At 40.7% G+C, this 13862-nt stretch overlaps 1 protein-coding gene across 6 annotated transcripts in view; it reads left to right on the plus strand.

Annotated features, from left to right (window-relative positions):
• LOC109679730 (zinc finger protein 521) overlaps positions 1–13862 on the plus strand; it is a 284250-nt gene that overhangs the window by 115340 nt on the left and 155048 nt on the right. For all 6 annotated transcript variants that reach the window (XM_074070123.1, XM_074070124.1, XM_074070119.1 and 3 more), the window contains one exon: positions 8262–11614. In XM_074070123.1, the coding sequence (XP_073926224.1) occupies positions 8702–11614 (2913 nt within the window). In that variant the 5' untranslated portion in view covers positions 8262–8701. The remainder of the gene's footprint in view (positions 1–8261; positions 11615–13862) is intronic.

The raw sequence follows: 13862 nt of genomic DNA on the forward strand, positions 1-13862 counted from the left end.
ATCATTCCCTAACGAAGCAATTCCAAACTTGGTTAATTTAAAAATTACACTGATATACATTGTGGCACTGTGAAATTTACTGAATAGTCTTCAAAAGATGTGGATGTTTCTGTAACACTCACTAGAAGGGTTTTGAAGCAAAACAGAATTTGCCTCAAGGAATTTCCAAATAAGCAATGAATGAGTTATTGGGGGGTGTTGGTGTTAGGGACCATGGTTCCAAGACTTTGAATGCAGGCCATTCTGTTGTGGGGTTTTATTCTAGTAATGAATTAATCTGAACTTGCCAGTGTGCAGAGCTGTTGAGGAATGAGCTACTTCATGGTGATTTTCAAGAAAGCTGTAACTGGCTTTCAGAAGATACTTCTGTGTATTTTTGTTTATTATTTATTTTTAAGTCACTTAGACCATTTAAGTCATTTAACATTATTAGCAACTCAACATGAAAAAGTTCATAACTAAATTCTAGTTAATTTTTATTCCTTTCTGCTCTTGTCACCTTTATCAGTTGTAACTTAATGGTAATACTGGCTTTCATAGTAGTAGCAATAATTTAGTACATTTTTATATCTTAGCAGTTCGGAAAACTTTCATATAATGTTATATTTCATTTGTCCTGCCTTTGAGGCAAGATAGAGTTTTTTCCTGATATAGACAAGGAATTCAAAACTTAAAAAATTTGTTTGGTGTCTGTGAGTTATAGGGTTCCACAGAGGCCACCACTGAGCAAACCAATGAATGCTGGGGATGTATAGGTTTAGTATTCTAAAATTACTCAAATTTACCTTTATGTGTGAAGAGTAGGTTTGAGTATCCATAACTACATTGGTACATTGCTGTCACAAAAATCACTGTGTGTGTATTAAAACTGCCCATTTAAATTAGATCTTATTTCATGCTCTTTATTTTGAATACTGTGGATGCTTGATTCATTTTTCCTAATTTCCCCTAAGACACACCTTTCAATAAATTTCATAATTTTACTTTATCCCTTAAATTAAGCACATTAACTTTTGTCTTCCTTCTGGGGAACAATTTGCTTTTTGGGGGGCAGATTATCACAAAATTAAGGGCAGGGAAACCCTCAGCAGATCACACAGCGATTTAAACACAACTTAGGAGAAGGTGGGACTAAGAGCCTGTCCTCATCAACCTAGCCATATAATGTGAGCACAGGAATTTAAATTTTTTGGCTTTGAAATTTCTCTTTATTCATTCATTCATTTATTTATTAATTTATATTGTGATTTGCCAAAAACATATGTAATCTATGAATGAGGCAGGTTTACTGTAACTTACAGAGTTCAGTATGTGACCTGAACACATAACATACTAGGTGCTTAATAAATGTTAGATGGATAAATGAATGAACTAAAGCCATGAATAACAGATTCAGGAATTCTTTGTGCTACAAGGTCATACAAAAACACAAGAATGGGCAGTAGCTAACAAATGCCTTCTAGCTCAGAATAGTAGAGGAAAAAGTCCAGCCTGGGGAGATCTACTCTTGTGATGTCTGTCATCATTAAAGGAAAGAGAAACATGTTAAACAGCGTAGAACGCCCTCAGTCACAGTACCGTAAACAGATGTGTAATACACAACTGCCTATTATTGACCTCCAAGAAGTTGGTGCTTATCCTCAATGACATATACTTTTAAGTGAGCCAAAAGACAGGAAAAGTAAAGCAGTTCTCACACCCTCCCGGACTTCTCCCCCTCACCCCCCTAAATTGGAAATCACTCTTCCTTCTGTCTGGCTGCAGAAACACAGCGTCTTCATTTCTGTGAGAGAGACAATGACTGTTCTTTAACTGGTTTTGTGTCAGCTTTTTCCTCTGATTTGAGAGGTGGAGTTAAGTGTGAACTGCTTAAGAATGCACTGTTTTCTGTTTAATTTGGCTGCAGAAGATGGAATTCATTGAGCTCCGTCTGTTCAAATGAACTTTAAGCAACAGCAAGCAAAACATTTGTCCTCCTCTCTGCACATGCAATGCAAATGTGTCTGAGAGAGACTGCCTGGATAGAAAGCCCAGGATTACCTAAGGAGAGCAAAGGAGGAGGGATAACATCTTACCTGTAGCCTGGCTCATCTGAAGTATTAAAGAGTTGTTGGGGGAAAGTGAGGTTTTTTAAATTTTTAAAAATTTTTTTATTAAGGAGTTCTCATATCTGGAATTCATCTTAAGACTGTGTTAAAAAATGTGCACCACTAATTCCCACTCCTCACAGCTGCTGTCATTAATGGGTGACCACCCTTTTCCCCATAACCTAACTGTTAATGCATTTAATTGGTCCTTGCAGAACAATTTGGAATATTACAGAATTTAAAAGCATCTGTGAATTATAAATAATTTTAAAGTTCACGTTTCTCTTTTGAACACCCAGTAAAGAGTATTCATTTTCAAGTAGTTGAACAAGTTATATGGGAGAGGAGTGAATTTAATGTGGACCTATTGATTTAAAATAAAAAGAAGCATTAAAGTTAAATATTATTAAAGTTATAGTTTTTCCCAAACTCTTGACATTCCTATTAAGAATGAAGGGAAGTAGCTGTAGAAGAATGCATAATTTATTTAGAATGACCACATCCTTTAGCAATTTAAGTCACTGCTGTAAATATATGCTGTATAATTTGGCTAGATGATTTTAAATAAGATGATGTATAATCCATGTCATGTTGGCAGTGGAACAACATGACAAATTCCCTCATCACCTGTGTGTAATGTTTCAAAATATTGTTCTCTTTGAGTAGTGCCTAACTTCTCTTGGCATTTGTGCATGCCTGTAAGTTTCCCTCAGCTATAGTAAGGTGGCTCAGGTACCTAATGAATGAAAAAAGCACTGTGAACTCCTCTATTCAGTAGGAAAGTTCAGAACAGCTCCAGTAGCTACTAGCAGAAATAAAAGAATCCTCTACGGAAAGCAGGAGAAACCTGGAAATTTGTTTTGGTCTTATGTTTTATCCTATTGCTTGGTACATAAAAAAAACCTACTAAATTAACTTATTATAATGTTATATAATGCCATGATTGTATGGCTTCTATTTGAAGGGGAAGAGAGGTAATTTCAAAATTACATATTTGGCTTTGGAATTGCATAGAAACATACTTGTTCCAAGGTTACCTGTCTATAAAGACCCAAGATTATATCCTGTGTATGATAATTTAATACTTGGAACATAGTCAGCATGGGTTTATGCTCCACTAATTTTTAGATATCACCAAGTATTTATATTTTATTTTCTTGCTGGCTATATGTACTACTGTGACTGCTAAAGGCGCTACAGATTTCCATTGCGCCAATCTTTAAAACCAATATTCCAGGGGTTCCATTGAAGGAAAGAAAAGGTTAAAATGTGTTTATGCTGCATGCATAGAAGCTTACAATGGAAACAGAAATGCATGCGACACATATAAATCTTTTTGTTTACATATGCAGCTTTTCTTCCAGCAATGATAAGGTGCCCTAGAAACATTCACTAATCTTTGCAACACCCCAGAGGGTAAGTAGTGAGAATTATTATCTTCATATTGCAGGTGAAATACCTAGGTAAGGGCAGATTAAATGGCTTGGCCAGGTCACTCTCAAAGTCAGTTATGAAGCTAGAAATAAAACTCCAGTCTCTTCTTAGTTCTTATTCTGAGTCATGGCACTCCTGCAAACAGACAGACCAGGCCTGTCAGTATTTGTGCTGGTTTTCCTCACTTGAAAAGTAACCGCTGATGTAAATCCTGTCCCTGTTAAGGAAACCTTGCTGTGTGGCACTTGCACACACATGATACTGAGTCCCCGGTGAGCAGTTAAGAGAGTACTCTGCCAGTACAATGAACGAGCTCAGGTAGCTAAAGGATATCAGGAAGCCAACTTCTCACTGACCCGGCCCTGTGAACAACTGGATGTCTCAGAAGTTGCCATAACTTTAGAGATCCAATATTTCTTTAACAGGTGAAGTGAATGAATCCACCCTCTCTGTTACTTTAGTTTCTTCTTGATAATTCCAAGTTGTACGTATCATTGGAATCAATACTAAAAGGCTTAGCCTCTGACCTCAAAAGCGTGTACTTTACACTAATTAAGACTGCTTGATGATGGTACAAAATAAAACTTGGGAACACTCATAACCCTCCTGCACATGTCCTCTTCCTCCTTCTTTGTATTATTTTTCTTTCTGGCTGCTCCAGATAGATCTAAAAGCCAGAGAGGCTGGTCCCCTCCCCTCACCATTTCTCTTTCACAATGACAGGCTATGCACTGAGAATATCTGGCCCTTGTGGGATGACTGGGCAGCCATGCTGAGCGTGCTTGTGGTTGTGTGAGCAGTAGCTGGGGTAAAATCACCTTCAGCTTTGCTTGCTCCTCCCCAGACTGGCAGTTTGCGTCACAAAGGTACTTTGTGCTTTGGTGCCTTTTTTCTGTGGAATATCTCCGAGTATGACTTCACTTCTCTGTTAGTGAGCACTTTCCCCCACAAATATGACCGAACAGGTGTTGCTCTGCTGCTAACTGAGTTTCCAGCTGTCCTCCTCCAACGCAGACCCGGCAAAATCTGTTGTTCCGTCCTTTTAGGCAGACTGGAGAGCCATTGAGCCTGAGATGGAGGTCTCCTTGCAGGATATGGTCATTTCGATGCCAGAAGATGGTCGGGAAAGCCTGGCTGGCTAACAAAGACAGGCCTTCAGTGGCTGGGTGTAGTTCCAGTTCTGCATCCCCTTTGGCAAGAGCACAGAGGCTGCTGCAGTGTGGCCAGCCAGCAAAATTAGGAAATAAGGACCTCTTTTATTTACTCAGGCTGCTGAATCATGGGCATTCCTGTCTGCTTGGAGAAAAGTCAGGCAGCTCTACTTTCCACGGAAAGTCTCAGGAGTGTTTGAGACTTTCATCTCAGAGTGTTCACACACTTGTTTTAATGTGCTTTATGGAAATGGTGAAACTCAGCAAGTACAGTCACCGTAGAAAAACATCTGCACTAACTGCACACACATTTGCATCTTTAAATAGACTTTTAGGACATGAAGCTGGTTTCCAGCAAAGTTTTTTCGGTGGTAAGAGCTCTCTCTGCTAAGTTGGTGAGTGTGAAGTGATTGATTCCAAAAATTAAAATTTAAGATGGACATGTTAAGTACTTCACATTGAAATGCAGAAAAGTTGCCATAACACCGAAAGACAGTCCCCATAAGTAGCACTTAGTGAGTGCCGAAGGGGAAAAAGCCCAAGCTGATTCAGAAACCAGAGCTGAAAGACTCCTCCATAGTTTCTTCCCTGTGTAACAAAGAAATTGAAATTGTTTAAATCTGTATTTGCTCTTTAAGCATGGTTTGCATTGTGACTGCCAGAAAGTTGAAATTAATTGAGTTGAGTAACTTTCAAAGAGTTAGATAGGTCTTGGAGATTGTTGGCAAAGACTGCACCATGCAAGTTTTGGGAGGGTCTAATATCCTTCGAACATGGACCAAGACTATTGGGAGTTTTGTCTGTGAGTTCCTTGTGTGTTCCTGGGAGGATAGGTCCATTTGTAGTACTGGCAAGTGAAGCCTTTATAATTTAAATTTTAAAGCAAAAATCAGCATTTCAGGGAAGTTATTTTGTTTTTCTAAAAGTAGCATTCCTTGCTGAACATTTTACCTCTTCTCAATCCACTCTATCACCTGCCCTTCACCTTACAAGTCCTGTAGGTGAATTCTGTGTTTTTCAGTTACGAAGACCAGTAATAGGGACAAGAGTCAGGGAAGAAAAGCTTTCCAGCTTTCTAGAATTCCAGTTAAAAACCTGATTTTAACCTTCAGTTTGCTTGACATGTCATTGAAATTTACAAGCTTAACAGAGCAGTTATGTAATAGGCAGCAGTCACCATGGGCCACAGAGAAGAACCTGATTTAAACATGGGATCAGGGATTGTACATTTTTTTTTCCACAATGGTCCATTGCTCTATAATTCTTTATGCATTTGTATAATAATATATCATGTCTGGACACAGCCTACAATTTGGGGAGAGGCTTTTTTTTTTTGTCTTTTCTTTTTTGGTGCTGGGATCGAACCCAGGGCCTCACACATGCTAGGCAAGCGCTGTACCACTGAGCTACATCCCAGCCCTCACAGCCTACAATTTAATGGTTCATTCACTTGTTAAGTTTTCAAGCTATTTCAATAGTTATTTTCTTCCAGTCTCAATGTATGACAAATTCTGATTCACTGTTTGCCTCAAATATACAAATGAAATGATGTTTTTGAAAATATTTTTAAATGAAACAGGATTTAAGTGTAAAAGATAAATGTGAAATGTTGGGTTTTTAAAAAAATCTAGAATGCTGAACAAATTTAATAAACAGTAATTTTTGTTCAAGTAGGGGAAATATTAGAAAATTGGGTTTGGAGGTACTAGGTTTAGGTGACTTGATGTCTTTTTAAAGGAAAACTAGATCATCATTGGGATTCTTTTGGGGGGGTTAATTTTTTTGATTATTTTTCTGTGTCTTGGGTAGAGAGTTGTTCATCTGTACATACTCTTGATGCATTCACTTTAAATAGATATCACACCTGGAACCATCAAACCCTTTCTTAAGCTGGAAGCTTGTTGGTTATGGAGTCAGATAAATGAAGATGCAAAATCATGCGGTTTTCAACTTGTATGATGGGGTTTTGTTGCAGTGGGCGCGGATCCAGGAATGGGGTTTGGTTGTTTTCTCAGGGTGAGAGGGTTGCCATCTGGCATTGATAGTGAGATGGTCATGTCATCAGTTTCTAGATGCAGGAAAGGAATGATCCTCATGTGTTTCCTGTGGATAAGGAAGAGGCTGACAATCTTTAAAATCTTGTTACCTTAAAGAAAGCAGACATGGAATTTGTTTCATAACATGCACCAGTTTCTGCTTTGCTGTGTTCATCATTTAGCTTGCTAGTAAACTTTAGCCTTGAAGAATATAAAAACTTTCTTGATCCTATTCTCACTGACTACTGTTAGTGTATTCTAATATTATTCTAATTGAGTGCATTATTATAACAGAAACATTAGGATCTTTACTTTGCTATATTTGTGAAAAGTCTTGCTCTTTTAGAAGGTGAATGCTTTTAAAATTTCTTTTGATCTTGAGTGATTATTTTGAACAGCAAAAAAAAAAAGGGTTTCACACTCTGTTTTGAGAAGGTCTTATTTCCCATTTGGATAGTAAGAAGGCAACAGAAATAAGAGAACATAGCTTTAAAAAAATTTCTTTTAAAAAACCAAAACCTAATATAAATATAAGGTAGAATTCCTTTATGGATAACTTGCTAAGTTTATATCTGGCTCACAGTCTTGTTTGTCTTCTCTTTGTTACTCATAAATCTTTCAGCATTTACCATAATCATTTATCACTTTTCCTGTTTCCAGTTTTTCACAAGTTGCTTTGTCTCTGCTCACCTCAAAGTGCAGGTCCTGTTTAGCTAAGGAAGTTCAGGCTGCTGAAGCTTTTTACAAAAGGAAGAAATGGTGGACCACCTCTTGAACTTTCCAAACAAAATACACTGCTAAAAGCTGGCCCTTGTGAAACTCTCATTTTTTCTTGATCCTGGCTGATCCCAGTACATGTAATATCTAGCAGTACCTTCTAACATTCAATAATCCATTTATTCCAATCTTCCAGTTATTGAAGAAATCCTGGTTGTCTTTCATTACACAAGACATAATTATTATTGTGTTTTCTGTCTTCTTTCATGTGCTTATTTTTTAATATTTTTTTGCTGAAAGCAATAAGGTCTGTATCAATAAGAACCCCATAAAAGATTTTGGTTTTCAGAATTGCCTTTTTATAGAAAAACAAGGAAAATGCAGAGGGAATTTTTTATTAAATATTAGACATCTGGGTTGACTGCATTAATTTTAAATCACTCCTGTAATATTTCCTCTTTTCATTTGGTTCTTCAGATGCTCACATAATATGCAAATCATTTTAGAATGAATACAAAAGAAACATTAAATATATTAAAATCTGCATTTTAATAAAATTGTCAATGTGTAATATATACCTCACTACTAAGGAAGAATGATAAAAAGTAATAAAGGGGTAATTGAGACATAGAACTATTTAATATCTTTTTATATTTTACAGCCAGTAAAGAGTAAATGTAAAATAAAAACTTGGGGCTCAGATTTGAAAATGTTTTCTCCTCTTTTTTTTTTTGCTTGAAAGGTTCAGGATGGCCCCAGCACTGTGTGCTTATTGAGGTGGTACAGAGGACTTGCTCCTGAATTCTCAATGAAATGTTCCCTTGCTTTCCCTGCAGATGGAGTGGATGTTGAAGATGATCCCACGTGCTCTTGGCCAGCCTCCTCACCTTCCAGCAAGGACCAGACTTCCCCCAGCCATGGAGAAGGTTGTGATTTTGGAGAGGAAGAAGGTGGCCCTGGACTGCCATATCCGTGTCAGTTCTGTGACAAGTCGTTTAGCCGCCTCAGCTACCTAAAGCACCATGAGCAGAGTCACAGTGACAAGCTGCCTTTCAAATGCACCTACTGCAGTAGGCTGTTCAAACACAAGCGGAGCCGAGACCGCCACATAAAGCTGCACACTGGAGACAAGAAGTACCACTGCAGTGAATGTGATGCCGCATTCTCCCGAAGTGATCACTTGAAGATCCACTTGAAGACGCACACGTCCAACAAGCCATATAAATGTGCCATTTGTCGTCGTGGGTTCCTGTCCTCTAGTTCCTTGCATGGACACATGCAAGTTCACGAAAGGAATAAGGACGGCTCCCAGTCTGGCTCCAGGATGGAGGACTGGAAGATGAAGGACACTCAGAAGTGCAGTCAGTGCGAGGAAGGCTTTGACTTCCCAGAGGACCTCCAGAAGCACATTGCAGAGTGCCACCCCGAGTGCTCCCCCAACGAGGACCGAGCGGCCCTCCAGTGTGTCTACTGCCACGAGCTCTTTGTCGAGGAGACCTCCCTCATGAACCATATGGAGCAGGTGCACAGTGGGGAGAAGAAGAACTCGTGCAGCATCTGTTCTGAGAGTTTCCACACAGTGGAGGAACTGTACAGTCACATGGACAGTCACCAGCAACCAGAGTCCTGCAATCACAGCAACAGCCCTTCCCTGGTCACGGTGGGCTACACCTCCGTGTCCAGCACTACTCCAGATTCCAACCTCTCAGTGGACAGCTCAACCATGGTGGAGGCTGCCCCACCAATCCCAAAGAGTCGAGGGAGGAAGAGAGCAGCGCAGCAAGCCGCTGACATGACCGGCTCCTCCAGTAAACAAGCGAAGGTTACCTACAGTTGTATTTACTGCAACAAGCAGTTATTTTCGAGTCTTGCAGTTCTGCAGATTCACTTGAAAACTATGCATTTAGATAAGCCAGAACAGGCCCATATTTGTCAGTATTGCTTGGAGGTTTTACCCTCACTCTATAACCTAAACGAACATCTTAAGCAAGTGCACGAAGCTCAGGACCCAGGCCTGATTGTCTCCTCCATGCCTGCCATAGTTTACCAGTGCAACTTCTGTTCCGAAGTTGTCAATGACCTCAACACCCTCCAGGAGCACATCCGATGTTCTCATGGTTTTGCCAACCCTGCCGCTAAGGACAGTAATGCATTTTTTTGTCCCCATTGCTATATGGGCTTTCTCACTGACTCTTCCCTTGAAGAGCATATAAGACAGGTCCATTGTGACCTCAGTGGCTCCCGATTTGGGTCTCCAGTGCTTGGAACTCCAAAAGAACCAGTAGTAGAAGTGTATTCCTGTTCCTATTGTACGAATTCACCAATATTCAACAGTGTTCTTAAACTGAACAAGCATATCAAAGAGAATCACAAAAACATTCCCTTGGCCCTGAATTATATTCACAATGGGAAGAAATCCCGGGCCTTGAGCCCCCTGTCTCCTGTGGCCATAGAGCAGACATCTCTTAAGATGATGCAGGCGGTGGGAGGCGCACCTGCGCGTCCAGCGGGAGAATACATTTGTAATCAGTGTGGTGCTAAGTACACGTCCCTAGACAGCTTTCAGACTCACCTAAAAACTCATCTGGACACTGTGCTGCCGAAATTGACCTGTCCGCAGTGCAACAAGGAATTCCCCAACCAGGAATCCTTGCTGAAGCATGTGACTATTCACTTTATGATCACCTCAACGTATTACATCTGCGAGAGTTGCGATAAGCAATTCACGTCAGTGGATGACCTTCAGAAACACCTGCTGGACATGCACACCTTTGTCTTCTTCCGCTGCACCCTCTGCCAGGAAGTGTTTGACTCGAAAGTCTCCATTCAGCTGCACTTGGCCGTGAAGCATAGTAATGAAAAGAAAGTCTATCGGTGCACATCGTGCAACTGGGACTTCCGCAATGAGACCGACTTGCAGCTGCATGTGAAACACAACCACCTGGAAAACCAAGGCAAGGTGCACAAGTGCATCTTCTGTGGCGAGTCCTTCGGCACTGAAGTGGAGCTGCAGTGCCACATCACCACCCACAGTAAGAAGTACAACTGCAAGTTCTGCAGCAAAGCCTTCCATGCCATCATTTTGCTAGAGAAACACTTGCGAGAGAAGCATTGTGTGTTTGAAACCAAGACACCCAACTGTGGAACAAATGGAGCTTCCGAGCAAGTGCAGAAAGAGGAAGTGGAGCTGCAGACCTTACTGACCAACAGTCAGGAGTCCCACAACAGTCACGATGGGAGTGAAGAAGACGTGGATAGCTCTGAGCCTATGTATGGGTGCGACATCTGTGGGGCAGCCTACACGATGGAAACCCTGCTGCAGAACCACCAGCTGCGGGACCACAACATCAGACCTGGAGAAAGCGCCATTGTGAAAAAGAAAGCTGAGCTCATTAAAGGGAATTACAAGTGCAACGTGTGCTCTCGCACCTTCTTCTCTGAAAATGGCCTCCGTGAACACATGCAGACTCACCTAGGCCCTGTCAAACACTACATGTGCCCGATTTGTGGAGAGCGTTTTCCCTCCCTTTTAACTCTTACTGAACACAAAGTCACACACAGTAAGAGCCTCGATACCGGAAACTGCCGGATCTGCAAGATGCCACTCCAGAGTGAAGAGGAGTTTTTGGAGCATTGCCAAATGCACCCTGACTTGAGGAATTCCCTCACGGGTTTCCGTTGCGTGGTGTGCATGCAGACTGTGACCTCCACCTTGGAACTGAAAATCCACGGGACATTCCACATGCAAAAGACAGGGAACGGGTCCTCTGTGCAGACCACAGGGCGTGGCCAGCACGGCCAGAAACTGTACAAGTGTGCATCTTGCCTCAAAGAATTCCGTTCCAAGCAAGATCTGGTGAAACTTGACATCAATGGCCTGCCATATGGTCTGTGTGCTGGCTGCGTGAATCTCAGTAAGAGCAGTAGCCCAGGCATCAGCCTCCCACCCAGCACGAACAGACCAGGCTTGGGCCAGAATGAGAATTTGAGTTCCATGGAGGGCAAAGGCAAGGCAGGGGGACTGAAGACACGCTGCTCCAGCTGCAACGTCAAATTTGAGTCAGAAAGTGAACTCCAGAACCACATCCAGTCTGTGCATCGAGAGCTTGTGCCAGATAGCAACAGCACACAGTTGAAAACGCCACAAGTGTCACCCATGCCCAGAATCAGTCCTTCCCAGTCGGATGAGGTAACTTGACTTTCTAACGTTTTCTATTTAACCTTCTCAAGAAACTGGCCCCACTTAACAAGCTCATACTTTCTACCGCCTTATTTATTATCACGTACCAAGAGATGCTTAATGTGAAATGCAATGGTTTTTGTATTTTGTTTTGTTTTTTCTCCCATAGCCATTAGCTAGCAATCACTTGCTTTTTGATAAGCGGCATTTTGGCTTGAATGGTGCAAAATAGGACCAATTCCAGTCTCCCCAGGATATTGTCTTCTCCATGACTGAAGAGACTGGCGCACATACCAACACCACTGAGATCTGGAATCTCAGTGTAGCTTCACCCTGAGTTGAAATCCCCAGCTATGACTTGTGTATGGCAGAGAGATAATGACACAAAAGTAAGATAGTGTGCACCAATGTGCTGGCTTGGAGTAAATTAAAAAGAATATATATATATGGCTATTGCTGGGTAATAAATTGGGTAGGGGTGGCTGTTTAATACCATATTGTCAACACTCACTCTTTTCTTTGTCTTCTGGGTAGTGAGGAAAATGATTTCTCGCAACAGGATTTTTTAAAAAGCCGCTGCACTTATTAAACACCACATGCCCATTATCTCTTTAAAGGCACTGTCCCTGAGTCTTCACTCTCTGACTTTCAGAATTAATGTTTATTTCTTCCTTCTCAGCTTCAGAGTACTGTAGTTTCATGTTCTCTTTGCCACAATGAGTATGAGAAACAAGTTCATTAACAGTGAAATAGTTTTATAAGTATTGTTCCTAGACGCTGAGCAGAGGATGGCCCCTTTAATATAATTTCTGTCAGCTTTATCACCTAGTTTCTAAGAGCTCTTTCCACTTCCCTACCTGGCCCTATCTGGAGAGCCATCCAAATGAAAACCCCAGGGAGATCCTTGTCCTTTCAGTCTGGGGTTGCTGCATTTTCCTTATCTTGACTCTGCACTCACACCCTCTTAGAGGGCTCCCCACACCTTCCTGCAGATAGCCATCAGGCAGCTGGTAGGGGAGACCAGGGGAGACCATGCAGAGCCTGTGCTCACCTAGTGTGGCATCCATGTGACAGGCAGACACCCCAACTTTGAAGCTGCTCTCCCTTCTCCCCTGCCCTTGTAAATCTGCACTTTTCTCTCATTTAAATAAATGATATCCTTTAAGACTGATGAAGACAGCTAGAAGGACAAAGTTTTGGTAATGGCTCACGGCTCTGTGTTGCATCAAATATAGTAGTTTCTTTTGAAAAAAATTAGTAATTATATTCATATGAAATGAATTTTTTCCCAAACTTTTTATTTCAAATGTGTTTAAGTCTGTAGAAAAGTTACATGAATAACACCATGTTTGTTTGTGTATCCATAGCCCAGTACTATCTTGTACTCTTTCCCTTTCTCTCTCTCTCTTTCTCACTCTCTCTCACTCTCTTGCTCTTAGTCAACCCAAGCAGCATGAATTGGCATTGCAGATATTGCTACATCTCCTTTGAATAAAGATATCTCTTATTTATCCATAATATCATTAGTTAAGGTAATTAAATTAGCAAAAGAAATTAGATAAATCCATAATATCAATCTATAAGAGATCCATATTCAAATTTCTCCAATTGTCCCCAAAATGTCTTATGGTTTTAGACAGCCTAGAGTTAAGGATTCTTAAAACACTTGTACAGAAAGTTACTCTTCTTTTTAGGACTTTGAATACTTATGATCCTTTTAAAGGTGTGTAAAGGTGATTTAAAGTTACTACATTTGTGTATGTGTGAGAGAGAATTATGCATTTAAAATCAAGCAAAACAGGACTCTCTTGTTTGTTAGTAAATTACTTACGAATGGGTATATGCCTGTTTCTTATCTGTTCATAGTTTGTGTTTTCTGATATTCATAAATTTCAGTATGTTATAATACCATTTGAGATCAAATATTTCAAAAATGAAGGAGCATGTATGAATGGTATTTACCCATTAATTTGGTTAGAGTTTCTTTTCTTTTTCCTTTCTTTTATTTTTGGTGGTACTGGGGGTTGAACTCAGGAACCCTTGCTTGCTAGGCAGGTGCCCTACCACTTGAGTCACTCCACCAGCTCTCTTTTTTTTTTTTTTTTTGTGGTACTGGGAATTGATCTTAGGGCCTCTTACTTGCTAGGCCACTGGAGCCACATCCCAGTCCTTTCTGCTTTTAGTTTGCTTTTCGGATATTGTCTCATGCAAAAATCCAGATTGGCCTGGGACCTGCGTCCCAGTAGCTGGGACCACA

This window comes from Castor canadensis, chromosome 4 (assembly GCF_047511655.1).
Source record: "Castor canadensis chromosome 4, mCasCan1.hap1v2, whole genome shotgun sequence".
NCBI lineage: Eukaryota > Metazoa > Chordata > Mammalia > Rodentia > Castoridae > Castor > Castor canadensis.